At 44.8% G+C, this 14,996-nt stretch overlaps 4 protein-coding genes across 4 annotated transcripts; 2 read left to right on the top strand and 2 right to left on the bottom strand.

Annotated features, from left to right (window-relative positions):
* Positions 1–237: 237 nt before the first annotated feature.
* Positions 238–1,041, bottom strand: LOC128298337 (outer dense fiber protein 3-like protein 2). Its single transcript, XM_053034087.1, has 2 exons — positions 569–1,041; positions 238–506 (listed from the first exon to the last, which is right to left on the bottom strand). The coding sequence occupies exons 1-2, from the start codon at positions 991–993 to the stop codon at positions 239–241; spliced, it is 693 nt and encodes a 230-aa protein (XP_052890047.1). The 5' UTR covers positions 994–1,041; the 3' UTR covers position 238.
* A 418-nt stretch (positions 1,042–1,459) lies between these two features.
* Positions 1,460–3,892, top strand: LOC128297562 (pyridoxal phosphate homeostasis protein). Its single transcript, XM_053033230.1, has 6 exons — positions 1,460–1,502; positions 1,573–1,705; positions 2,636–2,848; positions 2,928–3,084; positions 3,164–3,405; positions 3,518–3,892. The coding sequence occupies exons 2-6, from the start codon at positions 1,613–1,615 to the stop codon at positions 3,593–3,595; spliced, it is 783 nt and encodes a 260-aa protein (XP_052889190.1). The 5' UTR covers positions 1,460–1,502; positions 1,573–1,612; the 3' UTR covers positions 3,596–3,892.
* A 4,535-nt stretch (positions 3,893–8,427) lies between these two features.
* LOC128303983 (myosin regulatory light chain 2) lies at positions 8,428–10,140 on the top strand. Its single transcript, XM_053041095.1, has 3 exons — positions 8,428–8,549; positions 9,279–9,485; positions 9,595–10,140. The coding sequence occupies exons 1-3, from the start codon at positions 8,547–8,549 to the stop codon at positions 10,006–10,008; spliced, it is 624 nt and encodes a 207-aa protein (XP_052897055.1). The 5' UTR covers positions 8,428–8,546; the 3' UTR covers positions 10,009–10,140.
* A 1,030-nt stretch (positions 10,141–11,170) lies between these two features.
* On the bottom strand, positions 11,171–14,996 carry LOC128299323 (uncharacterized). Its single transcript, XM_053035245.1, has 5 exons — positions 14,912–14,996; positions 12,823–14,767; positions 12,573–12,744; positions 11,899–12,504; positions 11,171–11,836 (listed from the first exon to the last, which is right to left on the bottom strand). Exons 1-5 carry the CDS (start codon positions 14,994–14,996, stop codon positions 11,171–11,173), a joined length of 3,474 nt encoding a protein of 1,157 aa, XP_052891205.1.

Genomic DNA, 14,996 nt, shown 5'->3' with positions numbered 1-14,996 from the left:
GCTTAGTGGCGTTATTCGCGTTGGGTGCAGTTGTAACAGTAAAACAAAAGGAACCTTCAATTTCTAAGATGACGCGTCGTGATTATATTGTTATGATATGATTATATATTATAGGAATGATTTAATAAATTCTAAGAACGATTTTTGAATTTTTTGAATAGAGTACATTCATGTACGAAAAAGGTTGCATTTTTATATGGCCATCCCGTATACACATCACACAATTCGCACGCTGTTACTAGCAATTATCACCAGGAATAATCATAGGATCTTTCCAATTGGGGTATTGGATACCAAAGCTGTAACTTGGAGCCGTTGAACCGACGCGTAGATTCATGAGACCGTAACAGTTCGGAGCAGGGTGAGGCAATTGACTCTTGATATCCTTATGTGCTTCGCGCATTCCGTAGCAGGGAGCACGCCTATGGGTGACATCGCGAGATGTAGCGCCGTACCTATTAGGGCCCGGTCCCTCCAATCCTTGGATCTCCTTCGTTTTTATCCCCCTATGAAGTGAACACATTTTTGTTAAGAATCTGCCAACAATTACTCATGAAACCATACTCACAAAGAATAGCATGGTGCCTTCAAACGGGTCATGTAGATCAACCCATTGTATCGATTCGGTGCCGGTATGATCTCGTTATTTTTAACATCGAAACGCTGTCCAAAACTGTGCAAAGGTGGCCGTTTGCATTTCATTGTCGGTACGAGATGGTTATTGTGTGCCCCCGGTCCGGGGATAAGATCCTCTTTCATTGGCTTGATCGAAGAACCCAGCGAATACTTTGGTCCTCGTGGTCCACCTACGCGTGTTTGCTTCTTGAGATCGTAAGTAGCGGGGCCGGGACCGGTTGTTTCGTAGCATTTTTTAAATGTCGGCCGCATCGAGTACATCGGTTTTCGATCCTTTCGTGGATCATGTTGATTGTAGCCGACTTCCGTTGGTAGGGCGTACGCCGCAGGACCTGGGCCTTTGTTCTTCATACTCATTTTTGTAAGGGATTTTGCTTAATGAACTTTTAAACTTGACACTAAGAATTTAACAACCTTCCACGTCCAAATACAATTTGATACTGGTGTATAGCTAGTATTCCTTAAAGCGAGTAATCTGCTGCATACGTTACTTTGATTACATAAAATGTGTCTTTGTAGCTTAGCAGTCAATTTTTTTTAATTTTTGGCTTTAATCATCAATATTCAATTAAAGCCAGCATCTGATGAGAGCCGTTCTAATATATTAGCCTCATTTTTTTAATTGTTACATATTCTACTGCAATGTATGTTAAATTACATCCCTCAACGGTTATTTTGAAACCAAATGAAACGTTGCATGTGCTACCAATGGTGAAATGTTTCATGTGCATTCAATCTACATTTCGACCTGGTGTTATAAACTCGTACCAAATGTCATGCGTTTGGAGATTTTTTTGTTACATTGTTTACATTTTTTTCATCGCAGCTGATAACGAAAAACAATCTGCATCTTCATTGTAGCAAGAGTAAATATAGCACAATAATTCCGCGAGATAGCAAGCGCAACATTGTATTACGATTGTCCTTACATTACAGAGCATCTAGAAAAGTGCATGTGATATTCACGCACCAACCAATGATACGTAAAGTGATGGCTGAGATAGACGTGAAATTGGGCATCCGACAAACGTTGCAGAAAATCGAGGAAACCTACAGCAAAAGAGCAGCGGTAAGTAATCTGAAGTGTGATTTGTATTGTTTGGCAAAAGACTCGGAAGTTGTAATGCTAAAATAATCAAGCCGTGATGAAATTATCATAGTTGGGATTGTGGTGGAAAGAGATCACGCGTAAGCGAAGTGATTGCTGAATGTGATTTGAAGCAAAGCAATTACAGGGGTATTACAAGTTACGTAGGATGAGACAACGAAGAGTTAATTTATTGTAAAACTCCTTGACAGTATGACGAAACACATATTTGATAACATTCTCTTACATACTTTGATTACTTTACAATCGATGTTGAGCCTCTCGATGTTGATAGTCTCAAATAACTATTTATTACTGGAAGTAGCAGGAGATCTGGGAGGATTAAACCAGTATTAATATTAAAATATCACACTTCCAACGGAACTCTCGGAATAAAATGTCTTTTCACTGTTTGGAGTAGGAAATGTCTCCCAAGTAATGTGAATTTTACTTTAGATTATGACGCCAATAGTTGTAAGCAATACGGCCTTATATCTTCGGCTATAGAATATCATTTGAGCAATCATAATTACACTATATACGACACCAGTTTATGCTACAGTATTAATAGTTACTGAAGAATACTACTTATGAATGTTCAAATGATTACACATAAACTTACAGTATCCATCAATCTATTCTCTGAATTGTTCTAGGGAGTTTTTCAAATACCTCGACGTATTTTTACCGTTACCTTTATCATAAATTAATTTGTTAACACATTTTGGAGAAAGAATCTTTCGCTTACGATTGTGCCGTGACCAATGTGGAATACTTGTATGATATGATGGCATGCAAGTAGTCCGAGGCTGCATGCAACTTGCTCTTTAGAATTTCAAATCTCGCACGTGTCAAGCGATGAACAAACAGTTTGCTTAACTTACTTTTCACTTTCTCAATCTTTCTCAACAGCTGAGCAATGCCCCTAAACCTTTACTAGTGGCAGTTAGTAAAACCAAACCGATCGAACTGATTCTGGATGCCTATTCCGTGGGTCAACGTGACTTCGGCGAAAATTATGTGCAGGAGCTGGTGGATAAAGCATGCGATGCTAGAATCCTGGAACACTGTCAGGACATTCGGTGGCACTTTATCGGCCATTTGCAGAGCAACAAAATCAATAAGGTATGAGAAATCGTTTGGAGCTTGGAAATAATTCTATGTTTCATTGATTTGTTTGGATGCCAATTCTACAATGAAACAGGTGCTGAATCTCCCCAACTTGCATATGATCCAAACGGTGCACAGCATCAAGCTAGCGGAAGGTTTAAACAAGGCGTGGGAAAAGCTGAAGGCGGATAATGCAGAAAGACAACCGAAGCTAAATGTACTGGTACAAATAAACACCAGCGGCGAAGATGGTGCGTAACGCATGACTAATTGAGCAGGAATGAGCAAATAATTCTGTGGTGGGTTTGATTGTTTTTCCTCTCTTTGTAGAAAAAAACGGTGTCCAGCCAGAAGATGCGGTGGGTCTGTTTCGGTTCGTACTGGACAAGTGTCCTAACTTGAACTGCGAAGGTGTGATGACGATCGGTCGATTTGGACACGACTACACGGCCGGCCCGAATCCGGACTTTGGCACGCTGATGAAATGCCATCAAGATATCTGCAGTACGTTCGAGCGAGACCCAGCCGACCTGCAGGTGTCAATGGGCATGTCGGATGATTTCGTGCAAGCGGTACGTAATTATTATGTACTCATGAGGACGTGCTGTAAATCTGACTCAAATCACTGGGTATGTGTTGGTGTAACATGGCTCATTTGGGTGTTTTTCTTCCGACTCTTTGCAGATTGAAGCGGGCAGCACCATTGTGCGCGTGGGTAGTTCTATTTTCGGGGCTAGGGCCAAGAAACCAACTGATGCGTGAGTGAAACGCATGGCAAACCATAGCCCGAAGCGCTGTAGGGTTGGGAGAGGCCTATCGGCTACTGCCATGTGAATTTCTCTCAATCCGATAGAACACACGCCATTCACACCGCCGTGTTAATTTGTGTTTGTGAAAACCGACGAGATTTTCCCTAGCTTTGTTTTTTTTTCTTCGAAACACCAAATACCATCGGGGGCGATTTTGTAAAAATCGGAAGATGGTTGAATGTAAAAGCAAAAACAGATAATACCACGAATAAACATTATATGATGCATACGATGCCCGAGGATTGACGCCACCGGCTGTTAAGTAACATCGTCCTTGTGTAATACAAAATGTGTTGAATGAATTGTTGCAATAGTGAACAATTATTTGACGAAACCCTTCCGAGCGCTATATCACAGCTGGCCAATGCAGCAGCAAAAAAGGGCGAAATTATTCACCCCAAAATGTCGATGATTCATCATCTACCAAACTGCTTAGCTGCACTACCAAACGGCGTACCGGTCGGTGAAAATGGAAGCCCAGGGTGTATGCACGTGGGAAGAGAGGACCGGTCGTAGGTAAAAATATTATTGGCAGTATTTTTAGCGCAGGAATGTCTGCCCCCATATGTGTGCACCGGTATCTTCGCCGAGCATCAACGCTAGTTGGCAGAGTTTGGCCGCGCGTACGAAATGAATTCGCCATTTGGTTTCGGTGGCTGAACGGCTCATCCTACATTGCCCCATCGTTGCGTACTGCTGTGGGATAGGCGATGTCGATGTTTTGCTCGCTATTTCAACCGGCTTGCTGTCGAATTTTCACCAATTAATTCCAATCAGTACCGGCGGTGGTTCGTTGGATGCTCTCCAGATGCGATAGTTCCGTACCATTACCGTCTCGTTGGATACGATCCGATACAGATAATGGTTTGGTTGTATGTCAACGGCCTAGTAGTACGTGGGGAAACGATCGATGCCGATGCTGATACGATGGATGGTGCGATTTAGAATAATAATTTTAGATAGATAGAACGTCCGTCGCAGATAGATTTCCACCTCTGGTCGTTAGTCTTTGTATTCTCGTGTCTTAAATATGTTCGCCTTCTCGATTCATACATACAGCTGCTTCGAATACAGCCGCAATGATAGGACATTTGCTAAAATTATCTCAAACCGGATTCTATCTCGCTCTTCCCTCAACCGGTCCTTCTGGCAAATGTGATGTATTAATGTTCCAAGTTTTACTGCCTGCCCGAGGTATGTTGTTTACAGCCAATTGAATTCAAACCAATTCTAGAGATTATCTTCGCGTTTTTTCATTCAATAGGCAAGGAGAAAAATCATCGAACAAATGAATCCTTGTTCTGGAAGGATAAATCTTATCTTTTTTCTTTGGGAAAGCGAATTATGAGACGTCTCAGTTTACTTCAATGACCTGGATTTCCACCCAGCTTTGAAACATATTTACGCGTTGGACAGTTTGACCAACGTCATGCCAAGGTCGAAGGCAAAAATACACACCACAACTAAAAATGGAATTCATAACAGCGGTGTTTTGCGTAAAAAAAGTATAAAGTAACAAAAAAGTACGTAAGATGGGGAAAAATTAAACAAAAATATGCTAAATGAAAGCAGAAGTCTGTAAACTTGTTACTTATAAAATGTTATTGTTACTTATACCACATGTTGTAATGAGGATCTGTTCAGATCGATGCTAATTACCTACAAAATATTCTTTTTTCCTTTATTTCCGAGAGAAAGGCCAGTTTGTTAATCTTACAACTACAGTTAACATATGAACGATGAATTTTCAGAAGAGGGAAATCAAAATGTATCTCCTTGTCGTGTAAAGCTGCATGCCGTTGCATTGCATTGCATGCCGTGCAATCGTTTTTATTGCCATCAAGCTAAGCGCCTAGTATTTCAATATTTCATTGTTAGTAGTAGTGGAAACCACGTCATCATCATTTTATTACTTGTGTGTTGTTTATTAGTATTCTAAGGGGTGAATTTTCTCTATTTTCTTCCCATGTATTCATTAATTGACAGATCGTGATCAGACCTTGGCCATGACTCTGTTTACGCGAAGCTGGATAGTGAAAGAACCTCACGAATCTGATATGGGAACAGTCTTGTTGTGCCTTCACCACCATTACTCAACACGCCACAATTAAAGACCATTCCACTATAAGAAAAACCATTTTCTAAACTAGTAAAAAAATTAATGGCTTGAACTTTTAAAACCCCTAATTATTGTGCAATTAATTTTAGCTTGTTTCAACAATTTTCTATCTAAGCAAAAGATTTGATTCGGTGAATTCTGCGCATTTGCGAGTTTAATGTTTTGATTGGGTTTCACTATTTTTAATTTCTTTGTTTACTATTTTTAATGTTTCTACATTTTTATTCTACATTATCCAAAAATTTAACATTGTAGCAATTGAGAAGAGTTTCTTAAAATGCATTTTTTATATTTTTTATATAGCCATACATTTAGTTGATTATAGTTATTTAGTTAGGTAATTTAACTAAAAACACTACCACCACCACCAACCACCACCATACAACAAATACCACCACCAGCATCAGCATCACCACCGCCACCATCATCGCCATCACCACAAAGCCTCAACCGCCACCACAAAAAGACCACATCACCATCCGCCACTGCATTCCATAGTTTTAAGTTAGTTTTTAAAAACAACCGAGCAAGCCCGGGATAAGGCTCATAACTGGGAGGAAATGCCCAAAGTCATGTAATTTCGACAAAATATGTCGATCATACGGCCCTTGGCCGTCATAATGGAACAATAAAATAAAAATAATTTAACTTATAAGAACAAATAGTATAGAATGCAATGTAGAACAATATAGAAACAAACAACAAAAGGCGGCGAATTTCTTCATGATGATGATGTTGAAGTCCCACCTCCTACCCCAACACAGGCATCGACAAAATGTTCACGAAGTTCGTTCTAATAACGCCCCGCGGTACTAACGCTCAAAGCTTTATGGCTCAAACCTCGGCGATTCATCCAATTTTCGTCTTAGTTCGATTTTATAATGTCTCTGTTCCAATTTAAAAACTCATTGCGTTTAATGTAAGTTCTAGCGTCTTTGTCATTGTATGAGTTGTAGTTGTAACACCCTCTTTTAGCCGATCCTGGGGGACGAATTAAATAATATGCTATGAACAACGTTCTAGTGAATCAGTATAGTATATTGGCGTCTTTAATGAATCTCTGAGAATAATCGTTTATATGATACTTAACTGGAGAATCGAATCAATCATGAGTCGAGTTTCAACAAAAATTTGAAATTTAAAATTTAAGTTGTACTGTAACCTAAGGGCATAAGCGACCGATTCAACTGAAGTATTGAGCAAATATTTTAGTTTTTAATACGATGCTATTGCAAAAAAGCTAGAATTACAGGTAACCCAAAATTTCATTTCAGAAACTTCAAAGTGATATGTGAATTCATGAATTTTATAGAGATTTAAAATCGTTCAATAATGTTCAACAGTTTCTGAGAGTCTTCAACTTAAATAATTTTCAAACACTACACTTCTTACACTAGGAAAATATATTCGTTAACTTAGCAATTCAATTGCATTTTAAAGTAGGACAACCGAATACATAACGAAGTGGAAAAAAATCAATGAAAAATATACATTACAAGAAACAAAAAGGAGCAACAACTGGTAGAAAATAATAAAAAAAAACAAAAGAACTGCAAAACAAAACAAAAACAACAAGGACAAAACGGAAACGAAACAACCTAAACCAAAAACAAAAAAAAACAGCAGTAAATAGCTTCGTATTAATGTGTGCGATACGAAAGAATGGTACTATGAATATGCTCATTAAGAAGGCAACGCAAGCAAAAAAAAGAATGGACATTATTGGAGGAGTTTTCTCCGTAACAAAACCTTAGTTTTTTTTCTCTTTGGATTTTCTTACGTTACACCTTACAGCCGGGATGGGTTGCGGCTTCAGTAAATCTAGTTCATACGTTACCCAGTCCTGCTAGGTGAGGGATCACTCCCCCTCACCCTTACCCAGGTCGCTGTGGGTTCCCTTCCTTGCCGAGGTTGTGGTGTGGTGCAAAGCCGTGAAAATTCTTCGCAGGTTCGTCCAATTCCACCGCAAATTTGCCGTCGCTTACGCACATACGTGTCGGTTACGTGTCAACTGTAGCCAGTGAAGGGAGCGCCAACCACTACGGAAGCCGGTCACGGTGCTGGCGGAGGAATGGAAGAAAATTCGGACATCGAACGGGCACACGTCCACGCAGCACGGCACGGTGGGAAGTTGGTTTAAAAATAAATCCTCCGAATGTGAACCAGAGAGTCTGTGCAAAGTGTGTCGGGTCTAGATCCAGCTCACGCGTACAACCACTAGTCCCGTCGCGACTGCACCGTGCCTGTGATATTGTGCTGAAACACTAGGAAGGAACAGTGGGAAAAAAAAGGAACAGACCACAACCGACACAAAGACCCCCAACGAGCACACCTATACAGTGATGGCTTAGAACCGTTCGGACACGGTCGCTGGCCTGGCTGCGTTCGATGCGTGCGGGTGTGTGTATTGTGCAACCACTAGTTCACCACTAGAGTTCGGGAGGCCGGAACGCACCGGACCGGAGGGGGGCGGGAATGCAAAGTGGCCATGCCCGGGGTGGGCGGTTGGTACGGAGTGCGCAAACGCATCCGCCACCTTTAGCCAGGGAGTTTCGGCCGAATGTGAGCCCGTGCACTAGCCGCGTTCGCCTAATAATAGGCCTGCGCATACCGCGACGCGCAGTACGAATTATAAAAGACTGGTTTGTCGGTCGCCGAATAAGGCGAATAAGACCCGCCTGAAGGAAGGAAGCAACCGTAGTTATCAGCGACGGTGCTTCTTTAAAATCAGTCGCTCACGAGCTGTAATCGAGTAGAGTCGTTCTAATCTAACCAGCTAAGCACCATGGTAAGGACCAGTTCTTGCGGCCAGCGACAAAGATCCGGCCCGTTGCGACACTTGGCAAAACCCGTCCCGAGCCAACCAACCTCTCTGTTCATCCAAAGTGGAAAGCGTATCAACTGCAATCGTTGCAATTGGTGTTAGAATATAGTGAATGCAGTTTCATTTCTACATATTCGTAACATCTTCTCAAGAAGCGTAGCGAATCGTTTAGACACAAGTGCCCGAAAGTGGTGGACTGCGGACTGTGGCAAAGTTTAACTTGTACCAATCTGTCTGGTGGAATGGTTGCCGCTGAAACAAACCGAATTTCCAAAGATGTTAGATATTGTGTGTGATTTTCCATGGCTGATTAAACTTGAAGCTTAACGAACCATCCAGGTGAAGATGAGCAAAATCGATATGTAGTGTGATGAAATCGCTGCTCGTTGCGCAACCGTGTGTGATTGCGATCGCTACTCACGCAACGTGAACTGAAACGTGAATTTTCCAAGATTCGTTTCTAAAAATAGTTCGACCGTTGGACGAATTCTATTCGCGCATTGCTATCCCTTCGGAACGGGAGGAAGATGTACCTTTTGCAACAGCACTGCTGTTGGATACGTGTTTCAAGGATGAACAGAGCATTGAAGATGGAACCGTGTTTTGCCGAGATCTTACCGCGTTTACCTGTTGCCTGAATTGCCGTTTTCCTAATGGTTGTTTCCCACCACCTTCCATCTCTCACCCTTATAGTCTGAGAAGGAGAAGAAGGTCAAGAAGAAGAAGGCGTCGTCCAAGGATGAAACTCCGGCCGACACCCCTGCAGATACCCCAGCGGCACCGACTCCCTCGGACTCCCAGCGCGGATCGACCCGCGGCTCGTCGTCCCGTAAGGCAAAGAAGGCCCCATCTTCGGTCTTCGTGCTTTTCTCCCAGAAGCAGATCGCCGAATTCAAAGAGGTGTGTATGATCGACGATCCGGATCGTTGAGATATCGACAGGTGGCCGATTACGATCATCCAACATATCGCTAACGTTTTGCCACTATCATATCATCCCTTCTGCTCAGGCTTTCGCGCTAATGGACAACGACAAGGATGGTGTCATTGGCAAGAACGATCTCCGCTCCACCTTCGACGCTCTGGGCAAGCTGGTGTCCGACAAGGAGTTGGACGAGATGCTCGGTGAGGCTACGGGACCGCTCAACTTCACCCAGCTGCTGACGCTGTTCGCCAACCGCATGTCGGGTGGTGGTACCGATGACGACGATGTCGTCATCAACGCGTTCAAGGCCTTCGACACCAACGGCAAGATCGATGGCGAGAAGTTCCGCTTCGCTCTGACCCACTGGGGCCAGGACAAGTTCACCGAGGACGAGTGTGACGATGCATTCGATCAGATGGTCATTGACGATAAGGGCTACATCGACACTGCTGCTCTGATCGCCATGCTCACCGGATCCGAGGAGGAGGCGGAAGAATAAATTTTATAATTAAAGCCAAAAAACAAAACCAAAAAACTAACCAAAAAAAAATCTAAACAATGAATTCTGTTTATTTTGTATAATTACCTTCGTTTCGAAGTTCGTCTTTTTTCTATACACACTGTCATTCGATTTTCTATTGATTTTTTTGCTTGTGTTCGTAGTTATGCTTGTTTTGTATTTGTAACACGCCACCCAACATCAACACCCACGCTGGCCACAAAAATGTTTGCCGGTCGCCACGAGAGTGCAACAAAACCCAGAAACACCCGATTTACCAACATCGTCATCATCACCACCGTCACCGTTTGGGTGACGGGCAGTGAGGTTGCCAATGCTGCAGCGTGTGCCCAAAACAGAGCAAATGAAAACAACACCATCAACAACAACATTAACAACAACAACAACATGATAGAAACAACATCAAACTTAAGATCGCGAAGCAAGAACATTTAAGAAAAGAAAAGCCTAACTAACAGAAGATTGATGATGGGAAGGGAGAAGTTGAAGAAAAGATTTAATTAAAGAACAACGGGGAAAAAAGCTACAAAACCAAACAACCAAACCAAGGCCAGTTTATTTCTTTCACCAGATTGTGCTCCATCTGCTCAGCTCAGTCTATTTTAAGAGCTATCCATAGTTGCACAGTTGGCAATGCCCTACTATGATTAGCGACACTGCCTTAGACATTTGTGTTGGAAGTTCTCGTCATTTCTTCAACGGTACGGATTTTAAGAAAAGGGTCTTTTAAAAATATTCAACACGAGCGATAGATACAGCGAAACAAATAATCATATCTGATTGGAGCAGGATGCAGGTCTTTCTTATCCTTATTCGAAAACAAGTAACATTTTTCCAAAGTTACTATAATTAGTTTTGTCTGGCACGCATTTGGTGATTTAAGCGCGGCTAAAGCTCAGAAAAAGCTTTCCGCAAAGTATACATTTAGGCTGCAATCAGAACTCTTCGTCTACGTCTCGAGCAACTGAAAATGCAGCAGTTTCAACTCGACTATAGTTAATTCAAATAATTACGGAATACTTTACTTACAATCCTTCCTTAACGGTCAAAGAATTTATTTACTCAATGTCATTCATTTTAATACTTCTGATTGAATTTTCAAAACTTAAAGGAACTTATACGGCTGGTGGAGATCACAAGTCTAAAGCAAACATGGTTGAAATAATCTCATTAATGGTAACAACATCGTTATAACTACCGGTATTGGTAAATTGCGCATCGTTCCGCTACTGCCAAAAAACACCTTCGCACTCTTTTCGTTCGGATCGCGCACCCCACACGTCCGGTAGGACAGCGTCCGCTTGCGCTTGCTGTTGTCGTACCCCGGGATGTAGATGCTCGGCGCATCGAGCCGCCCGACTGCGAGCAGCCGCGAGAAATCTTGCTCGATTTTGTGTGCGCTCGGCCCTTTAAAGTGCACGATCATCTGAATGCAGGCATCGTTGTGCAGCGCTTTCGTGCTGCGCGAATCGATCGCGAGCATCCATTCGGGCAGCCCCATCACGTGGCGCACATCCTCGAGAAACTGTGCCACCACAAACCGGGGCGGTTTCTTCAGATTAATGTACTTCACAATGTCGTGATCAGGTTCAATATTGGCACAGGCGAACCGAAAGCCCGAAAAATCCGCACCAAATATTACGATCGAGCGTCCGAGCGCACTGACGGTACCTTCCAGGGGGAAATTGCTGTCACTAAATACCTGTCGGCGGCTTCCGATTGAGATGGGTCCGAGGCGTGCCGATACATCACCCACGTAGCAGCGTAGTGGATTGTCCGGTCCACACTCTTGCTTGTACAGCTCTTGCTAAAATATCCGTCAAAAAGGGGTGTCACAAATGGCGAGAACGAAACAAAGTCCATACTTACGTTTAATGGATCGGCAAGTTGTGTGTAGTAAGGATTCCACACGTACCCTGCAGCAACACAGCGCGTTTCCACCTGCTTGACGGTCGCATCGACCCCGACTGGGTTCACCCAAATGTTCCAGTTGTGATTATGTGTCACATTGCGATCATGCTTCCCGGGGTATCGCAGCTTCACCTCGATGATTGTGTCGCTCTGACTGTTGTCGTTACCGATCAGCTGCGTTAGACGAATGTAACCGTAAGCGTAGCCCGTCGGGTGGTGGAACGATGCGATGGCTCTTATTTCACGGGCCTCATTTGGGCTATATCCACGCTCCAGGGTACTGCAGGCCCATCGGAGATTCTTCTCCTTTTTGTGCACCACGATCGAACGACCAATGATGCTCTCGTACCCGAACAACGGTAACCGTGTATCGTTGTACGTCTGCTCGTACATCGTTGCCCCATCAAGCGTACCAAACTTGCCACTCAGATCGCCCACTTCATACTCATCGGTACTGCCCAACGTGGGTGGAGGTGATCGTTTGGGATCGACATCCCGCGGGTTCCAATGGCCGTACACGGTGGAATCTTCACACGGGAACTCTAGATCGCCCTCCACAGGTGCCTGTTGTTAGACGAAAAGAAGTACCAGATTGAGTGGGACGTTCTGACATTGATTAGTTTGCCACTTACAATATGGACATGATAGCCACTGGTTTTGTCCAGACCCTTGAAGTCCACCTCTGCGTTCGTAAGATCGTACTCCGATTGCTGCACCATCTCTAGCTTGCCCTTGATTGTCAGCGGATCACCGTTCGAGTACCAATCTCTTGCAACAACCTTTCGTCGGTGATATCCTCCAATACTACCGGACCGGAAAAAGGAGAATAGCTTTGCGTTAATGAAATTCGCCACTCTGGAGGCATAACTCTTGCTAACTTACACTGAACAGGCTAACCGTTCACCGCGCGCCTTCGGCCCATTATCGTCGAAGATCACTAACGATCGCCCAATAATGCTTGCATGGCCACCCAAGGGAAGGTTCAGATCGATATACATTTTACGGCTAATCATTGCCGCTTCACGCTTATGTCCCGCAATTGCCAAACCGCCCAATCTGTTCGAAAGATCGCCCACGCGACATAACTCTACCGAACTGCCGGTGCACACATCCTCCCAAGCTTTACCCATCAAGGGAGCAGCTTTAAAGGGATTGTACACCCCGCCAGCACTAACGCACCGGTTCTGCCAATCGTAAAAGTCCTTGCCCGGTGCATCATCCGTGATAGCCCACCGGTGATCGGCCGTTTTGTTAAGCGTCGACCCATCCGCATGGATCAAATACTCGAAGATGACGGCCGTTTCGGTCCAGTGCTCTTCCTTCACCTGTCGGAACAATATGCGGCCTACGATCGGATAGCGGAACAGCACCTGTGCCGTCAGGATGGGCACCTGATAAGGACGGTTGAATTCGTAGAGTGCGACGGTACCGCAGGCCCACGGTGCCTCGGTGATGTTGGTCGGCTGTGTACGGTTGTAGCGCTGCACCGAGAAGCTGCGGAATACGATCGCGTTCGATCCCTGCAGCGGCAGAAACGTGTCCCAGTACGATCCGGCCAGTTCGGCACTCGAGCCAGGCAAATAATACGAATGGGACTCCTTTTTGTTTCTGTTCTGTAACTTCCCACTCAAATCACCCACCGGATACTGATCCTGCGTACCGTAACCAGGTGGCGGTATGTCTTTCGCTACAATGCCCGTCGGGTTGAAGGTGCCACCACCCGTCAAACAGTACCGTTCCTCCGGACCAGCATATGCCTCCAGTGGGAGCTGATTGATGCGGAAGCTGGACACATCTTTGGCGTAGTCAACGTTGGCATCCGACTCGTTACCGGTGGCCCCAAAGTTTGCCTGAATCCACGTCGGTTCGAACCGCGAACGCTGCGTGAATCGCATATCACCTCGCATTCCACCTCCATCGACGAGTACGCGCGCCGTTCTTGGTTTCTGATGGCGAATCTTCGCACAGGCTAGGAACGTATCCGGATGGTTAGGGTCGAACACGACCACGTACAGCTTGCGCGAGGGCCCGTAAAGATCGCTGGGCAGCAGCACGAGCTGATGATCGTGGAATAGCTGCGGGTACTGGTTCTGTCGGGCATTCGTCGTAATGCGTAGCGCACCTACCCGTCCATCGATGTCTCCGATGGCATTGCCCGTGCCCCGGTTCTGTGGATCGAACACCAGCTGCAGCTTGTTGCAATTTTCCTCCGCATTCTGGGCCTCACTTTCGAAGATGTCCGTCACGTATATCTTCCACATGTGCTCGGTGTACGCCGGATTGCCCATCTTTCGCGACTGATCACGCGTGTGGAACAGGTTCGAGTAAATTAACGTATCGGAGTGGTTCGATTCCTTCGCTGCCAGCCACCGGAAATAGATCGATCCCGTAATGGGGGTGGAAAAGCGTGCCTCCGCCAAATGATCCTGCGAACCATCGCGCGTCACTATCGTGGCGCAGATGCGTACGTTTACGTCCGGATCGAACAGCACAAGTGATTTCCCCCAAAGCCCCTTCTCGCCGGTCAGCGAGATGTCGTTTAGCCAGGTCGTCGATTCATTGCCCGGCAGCATCAGATAGCCCAAATCATCGTCGAATGACCACAGTTGTTCGCCTAGCCGCGAGATTTGGCAACGCTCTTGCGGATCGACGATTGTGTAGTCCACCGGAAGTTGATAGATTCCCCAGCTCCACGCTTGTTCCGGATATTGCAGCGTCGTCTCCAGCTCCGATGCGATCAGCACCTGCCGGTCGTTGTGCTGCGAGAAGGAAATCTCTCCATGCAAACCCCGCTGAGAAATATGCGCCACTAGGTTTAGCGCACGAGCTGGAGTCGAAAAGCGACAGGGAGGAAAATCAGAACAGTGGAATTCCACAGACAGCTCATGCGAAACGAGATGAAAGGGAGGAACACGGAAACAGCTAACGTGGCACCGACGTCATAACGCGGAACTCTTGACCATTCACTTACCTTCCTCCACAGCAAGCACCAGTAAAGACAGCAACACCAACGAACGCGTTGAAGCCCGCGACACATATTGGATCGTGTTCTTCAT

This window comes from Anopheles moucheti, chromosome 2 (genome assembly GCF_943734755.1).
Source record: "Anopheles moucheti chromosome 2, idAnoMoucSN_F20_07, whole genome shotgun sequence".
Lineage (NCBI taxonomy): Eukaryota > Metazoa > Arthropoda > Insecta > Diptera > Culicidae > Anopheles > Anopheles moucheti.
The sequence above is the reverse complement of the archived record's forward strand: the minus strand, read 5'-3'. Positions and strand labels throughout refer to the sequence as shown.

What these genes read in the sequence shown, in the direction of transcription:
- LOC128298337 (XM_053034087.1), bottom strand. Translation starts at nt 993, where the DNA reads ATGAGTATGAAGAACAAAGGCCCAGGTCCTGCGGCGTACGCCCTACCA. An exon ending in AAGGCACCATGCTATTCTTT is followed by an intron (nt 507 to 568) that starts GTGAGTATGGTT and finishes TTCACTTCATAG; the next exon opens with GGGGATAAAAACGAAGGAGA.
- LOC128297562 (XM_053033230.1), top strand. Translation starts at nt 1,613, where the DNA reads ATGATACGTAAAGTGATGGCTGAGATAGACGTGAAATTGGGCATCCGA. An exon ending in AGAGCAACAAAATCAATAAG is followed by an intron (nt 2,849 to 2,927) that starts GTATGAGAAATC and finishes ACAATGAAACAG; the next exon opens with GTGCTGAATCTCCCCAACTT. An exon ending in AAACACCAGCGGCGAAGATG is followed by an intron (nt 3,085 to 3,163) that starts GTGCGTAACGCA and finishes CTCTCTTTGTAG; the next exon opens with AAAAAAACGGTGTCCAGCCA.
- LOC128303983 (XM_053041095.1), top strand. An exon ending in AGATCGCCGAATTCAAAGAG is followed by an intron (nt 9,486 to 9,594) that starts GTGTGTATGATC and finishes CCTTCTGCTCAG; the next exon opens with GCTTTCGCGCTAATGGACAA.
- LOC128299323 (XM_053035245.1), bottom strand. Translation starts at nt 14,996, where the DNA reads ATGAAGAACACGATCCAATATGTGTCGCGGGCTTCAACGCGTTCGTTG. An exon ending in GTGGCTATCATGTCCATATT is followed by an intron (nt 12,505 to 12,572) that starts GTAAGTGGCAAA and finishes GTCTAACAACAG; the next exon opens with GCACCTGTGGAGGGCGATCT. An exon ending in AACTTGCCGATCCATTAAAC is followed by an intron (nt 11,837 to 11,898) that starts GTAAGTATGGAC and finishes CGGATATTTTAG; the next exon opens with CAAGAGCTGTACAAGCAAGA.